Source organism: Aotus nancymaae, unplaced genomic scaffold (assembly GCF_030222135.1).
Source record: "Aotus nancymaae isolate 86718 unplaced genomic scaffold, 86718_ANA_hifiasm-v0.15.2.pri h1tg000036l, whole genome shotgun sequence".
Taxonomy (NCBI): Eukaryota; Metazoa; Chordata; class Mammalia; order Primates; family Aotidae; genus Aotus; species Aotus nancymaae.
The window spans coordinates 46,195,369-46,201,434 of record NW_026988450.1 but is presented as its reverse complement, the minus strand read 5'-3'; the positions used below and the strand labels follow the sequence as shown (position 1 = coordinate 46,201,434).

The window sequence follows — 6,066 nt, the reverse complement described above, 5'->3', positions numbered from 1 at the left end:
AGACAAAAATTTTAATTTATGTACATACAATTTTCACCATGTATATTTTGTATTCAAAAAATGCAAACACCAAATAAATTACAAAAAAGATTCTATTCAAAGTTTCTAGTTTTGAGTCAAAATTTCCTCTAGACTATTTGGGTGAGTATCAGAGCTATGGAATGGTCTGTGAATAAAATTAGGAAAGCAATGCAAAACACCAGGAGAAATATTTAGCACTGTTGAATTATACAAGTTGTTATTTTGAAGAAATATAAATACAGATTAATCATTAATCTTTCCCTTTTCCTGTTTTACTCTAAGTATTGTATATTACACATTTAAATCTTTCTTTTCTAGGCCAGGTGCAGTGGCTCATGCCTGTAATCTCAGCACTGTGGGAGGCCAAGGTGGGTGGATCACTTGAGGCCAGGAGTTCAAGACCAGCCTGGTCAACATGAAAAAACCCAATCTCTACTAAAAATACAAAAATTAGCCAGGGGTGGTGGCACACGCCTGTAATGCCAGCTACTTGAGAGGCTGAGGCATGTGAATCACTTGAACCCAGGAGGTGGAGGTTGCAGTGAGCCAAGATTATACCACTGCACTCCAGCCTGGGAGACAGAGCAAAACTCGGTCTCAAAAAAAAGTATTTCTTTACTAAATAGAATTTAGATGACATGCATGCTGTACAGTTTATTTACTTATTTATTTTTCAACTTTTACATTCAGGGGATACATATGCAAGTTTGTTACCTGGGTATATTGCATGATACTGAGTTTTGGGGTATGAATAATAGCATTACCCGGGTACTGAGAATAGTACCCAACGGTTAGTTTTTCAACTCTTACCCCCCCTTTTACCTCCCTCCTTCTAGTAGTCTATTGTTGCCATCTCTAGGTCCATGAGCACCTGATGTCCAGCTCCCACTTACAAGTGAGAACATGTAGTATTTGGTTTTCTCTTCCTATGTTAATTCTCTTAGGAAAATGACCTCCAGCTGCATCCATGTTCCTGCAAAGGACATGATTTCATTCTTTTTTATGGATGTGTAGTATTCCATAGTGTATATATACCACATTTTCTTTATCCAGTCCATCATTAATGGGCACCTACGTTGATTCCATGCCTTTTCTATTGTGACTGTTGCTGCAATTAACGTGTGAGTGCATGTGTCTTTTTGGTAGAACAATTTGTTTTCTTTTGGACATGTACTCAGAAATGGGATTGCTAGATTAAATGGTAGTTCTGTTTTAAGTTCTTTTAGAAATCCCCAAACTGCTTTTCCACAGGGGCTGAACTAATTTACATTGTCACCAATGTATACAAGTATTCCCTTTTCTCTGCAGCCTTGCCAACATATGTTGTTTTTTGATTTTTTAATAATAACCATTCTGACTGGTGTGAGATGATATTGTGGTTTTTATTTGCATTTCTGTGGTGATTAGTGATGATTAGCATTTTCCCCTATGTTTTTTGGCCCCTTGTATGTCTTCTTTTGAGAAGTGTCTATTCGTGTCTTTTGCTCTTTTTTGAATGGGCTGTTTTTTTCTTGTTCAATTGTTTAAGTTCCTTATAAATTCTGGATATTAGACCTTTGTTAGATACGTAGTTTGTAAAAATGTTTTCTCCTATTCTGTAGGTTGTCTGTTTACTCTGTTGATAGTTTCTTTTGCTGTGTAGAAGCTCTTTAGTTTAATTAGATCCCACTTGTCAGAATTTGTTTTGTTGCAATGCTTTTCAGGACTTAGTAATAAATTCTTTCCCAAGGTCCATGTCCAGAATGGTGTTTCTAAGGTTTTCTTCTAGGATTCATGTAATTTGAGGTATTACATTTAGACCTTTAATCCATCTTGAGTTAATTTTTTGTATATGTTGAAATGTAGGAGTCCAGTTTCATTCTTCTGCATATGCCTAGCCAGCTATCCTAACGCCATTTATTTAATAGACAGTTCTTCCATCATTGATTATTTTTTGTCAACTTTGTTGAAGATTAGATGGCTGTAGGTGTGTGGCTTTATTTCTGGATTCTCTATTCCATTTCATTGGTGTATGTGTCTGTCTTTGTACTAGTACCATGCTGCTTTGGTAACTGTATCCTTATAGTACAGTCTGAAGCGAGCAATGTGATGCCTCCAACTTTGTTATTTTTGCTCAGGATTGTGTTGGCTATTTGGGCTCATTTTTGGTCCCATGTGAATGTTAGAATAGGGGTTTTTTTTACCCCAAATCTGTGAAAAATAACATTGGCAGCTTGATAGGAATAGCATTAAATTTGTAGATTGCTTTGAGCAGTATGGTCATTTTAATGATATGGATTCTTCCAATCCATGAACATAAATTTTTTTTCTATTTGTTTCTGTCATCTTAATTCCTTTTGGCAGTGTTTTATAGTTCTCATAGAAATATTTCACCTTAGATGTATTCCTAAGTATTTACTGTGTATGTGGCTATTCTAAATGAGATTGTGTTCTTGATTTGGCTCTCAGCTTGAACGTTATTGGTGTATAGAGATGCTGCTGATTTTTGTAATTGATTTTGTATCCTGAAACTTTTCTGAAGTCATTTATCAGCTCCAGGAGTCTTTTGGTGGAGTCTTCAGGGGTTTTTAGGTATAGAATCATCGTCTGCAAAGAGAGATAATTTGAGTTCTTCTTTTCCTATTTGGATGTCTTTGATTTCTTTTCTCGCCTGATTGCTCTGGCTAGCACTTCCAGTACTATGTTGAATAGGAGTGGTGAAAGTGGGCATCTTTGTCTTGTTCCAGTTCTCAAGGGAAATGCTTCTAGTTTTTGCCTGTTCAGTATGGTATTAGCTATGGATTTATCATAGATAGCTCTTATTATTTTGAGGTATGTACTTTGATGTCAAGTTTCTTGAGAGTTTTTGTCATGAAGGGATGTTGGATTTTATTGAAAGATTTTCCACATTTATTGAGATAATCATATGGTTTTTGTTCCTAATTCTGTTTAGGTGATGAATCACATTTATTGATTTCCCTATCTTAAACCAACCTTGAATCCCAGAAAGGAAGTTTACTTGATCATGGTGAATTAACTTTTTGATGTGTTGTTGAATTCAGTTTACTAGTATTTTGTTTTCATCAAGGATATTGGCCCATAGTTTTCTTTTTCTCTTGTGTCTTTGCCAGGTTTTGGTATCAGGGTGACGCTGGCTTCATAGCATGAGTTGGGGAGGAGTCTCTCCTCGATTTTTTGAAATGGTTTCAGTAGGATTTGTACTAGTTCTTTGAAGATCTGGTAGAATTTGGCTGTGAATCCATCTGGTTTGGGAATTTTTTTTGGTTAGTAGGTTTTTTATTACTGATTCAACTTCAAAATTTGATATTGGTCTGTTCAATGTTTCAACTTCTTCCTGATTCAGTTTTGAAAGATTGTATGTATCCAGACATTTATCCATATTCTCTGGATTTCTAGTTTGTGTGCATAGAAGTGTTCACAGTAGTCTCTGAGGATCTTTTCTATTTCTGTGGGATCAACTGTAATGTCATCTTTGTTATTTCTGTTGTGCTTATTTGGATCTTCTCCTTTACTTTGATAATCTAAATAGTGGTCTATTTATCTTCTTTACCATGTCAAATAATCATCTTTTGGTTTCATTGATTCTTTGTATAAAATTTTTTTATCTCTATTTCATTCAGTTCTGCTTTGATTTTAATTATTTCTTTTCTTCTGCTAACTTTGGGGTTAGTTTGTTCTTGTTTTTATATTTTTTCTACGTGTCATGTTAGATTATGAATTTGAGATTTTTCTAACTTTTTGAGGTAGATATTTAGCATTATAAACTTTCCTCTTGAGTGGGCGTCGCGTGAAAGCTGCGGGAGTGTAGCAGGCGGCCCCCGTATCTCCGAAAGCTGACATGCCTCGGTATGCGCAGCTGGTCATGGGCCCCGCTGGCAGCGGGAAGGGAAATGATGGTAGTTGTTAATATCTATTGGATACTTACGCTCCAGGCAGCAGATTAAACGCCTCGCTTATTTCTACAACAACCCTGTAAGAGAGATAGCATTATTCTCATTTTATGGAAAACGAGACACAGAAAGAGTACCTACTGTGCCACCATGGTCCAGCACTGTGAAGCTCTCAACCGCTCTGTTCAAGTTGTAAACCTGGATCCAGCAGCAGAACACTTCAACTACTCTGTGATGGCTGACATTCGGGAACTGATTGAGGTGGATGATGTAATGGAGGATGATTCTCTGAGATTCGGTCCCAATGGAGGATTGGTATTTTGCATGGAGTACTTTGCTAATAATTTTGACTGGCTAGAGAACTGTCTTGGCCATGTAGAAGGCGACTATATCCTTTTTGATTGCCCAGGTCAGATTGAGTTGTACACTCACCTGCCTGTGATGAAACAGCTGGTCCAGCAGCTCGAGCAGTGGGAATTCCGAGTCTGTGGAGTTTTTCTTGTTGATTCTCAGTTCATGGTGGAGTCATTCAAGTTTATTTCTGGCATCTTGGCAGCCCTGAGTGCCATGATCTCTCTAGAAATTCCACAGGTCAACATCATGACAAAAATGGATCTGCTGAGTAAAAAAGCTAAAAAGGAAATTGAGAAGTTTTTAGATCCAGACATGTATTCTTTATTAGAAGATTCTACAAGTGACTTAAGAAGCAAAAAATTCAAGAAACTGACTAAAGCTATATGTGGACTGATTGATGACTACAGCATGGTTCGATTTTTACCTTACGATCAGTCAGATGAAGAAAGTATGAACATTGTATTACAGCATATTGATTTTGCCATTCAATATGGAGAAGACCTGGAATTTAAAGAACCAAAGGAACGTGAAGATGAGTCTTCTATGTTTGACGAATATTTTCAAGAATGCCAGGGTGAATGAAGAGTTTACTAAAAAGTAACCATCTATACATGAAGAGCTTGTGGCCAAACAAGCAAAACATTCTTCTCTTCAAAGGATGCAATAGTAGAAAGCTACCTATTTTAATGAAAAAAGTAATACTTCATTCTTTATCAGCTGCATGCCTGAATCAAGTTTTTAATTATCCTGAAACTGCTGCTGTTTAAAGTGGAATATTTTAGTAGTAGTATAACAGCATCACTTTAGATTTTGTAAGTCAAAATTGAAATGAATGCACATAGATTTATATGTAATATAAATTAGCACCTGAACTAAGGTTAAGGCTAATCTAACATTATTTTCACTTTTTGTGTTGTTTTTGAGATGCAGGAATTACTGTAATAAAATATGTATGTCTGAAGGGGAAAAGCTGGAAGGATATACATAAGACCATTGCTTATCTGTACCTTCCCATTTTCCTATATTGAAAATGTATATTATTTATATAACTTAAAAAATAAAAATAACTATGTTTTGAGAAAAATAAATAAATAAATAAACTTTCCTCTTAACACTGCTTTTGCTGCATCCCAGAGATTTTGGCATTTTGTGTCTCCGTTTTTATTTATTTCAAAGAATTTTTTGATTTCTGTCTTGATTTCATTGTTTACTCGAGTCATTTAGGAGCAGGTTGTTTAATTTTTATGTACTCATGTAGTTTTAGAAGATCTTCTTGGTATTAATTTCTACTTTTATTTCACTGTAGTCTGAGAGTATGGTTGGTATGATTTCAGTTTTTTAAAATTTATTGAGACTTGCTTTATGGCCAAGCATGTGGTCAATCTTGTAGTATGTTTCCTGTGCAGATGAAAAGAGTATGGTTGGTATGATTTTGATTTTTAAAAATTTATTGAGATTGCTTACGACCATGCATGTGGTCAATCGTGGAGTATGTTTCATGTGCAGATGAAAAGAATGTATATTCTGTGGTTGATGGGTAGAATAATCTGTAGATGTCTATTAGGTCCACTTGGTCAAAGGTTGAGTCTAAATCCAGAATTTCTTTGTAATTTTCTACCTTGATGATCTAGCTAATGCTGTCAGGGGGGTGTTGAAGTCCCTCACTATTATTGTGTGGCTAAGTCTTTTTGTAGGTTGGGAAGTAGTTGTTTTATTAGTCTGGGTGCTCTAATGTTAGGTGCATATATATTTAAAATAGTTAAGTATACTTATTGAATTGAATCCTTTATTGTTATGCAAT

The 6,066-nt window shown here is 35.6% G+C and overlaps 1 protein-coding gene across 1 annotated transcript; it reads left to right on the top strand.

The window, feature by feature from the left end:
• Positions 1-3,825: 3,825 nt before the first annotated feature.
• Positions 3,826-4,969, top strand: LOC135277974 (GPN-loop GTPase 3-like). Its single transcript, XM_064384125.1, has one exon. The coding sequence runs from the start codon at positions 4,062-4,064 to the stop codon at positions 4,845-4,847; it is 786 nt and encodes a 261-aa protein (XP_064240195.1). The 5' UTR covers positions 3,826-4,061; the 3' UTR covers positions 4,848-4,969.
• Positions 4,970-6,066: the final 1,097 nt, after the last annotated feature.

What these genes read in the sequence shown, in the direction of transcription:
- LOC135277974 (XM_064384125.1), top strand. Translation starts at nt 4,062, where the DNA reads ATGGTCCAGCACTGTGAAGCTCTCAACCGCTCTGTTCAAGTTGTAAAC.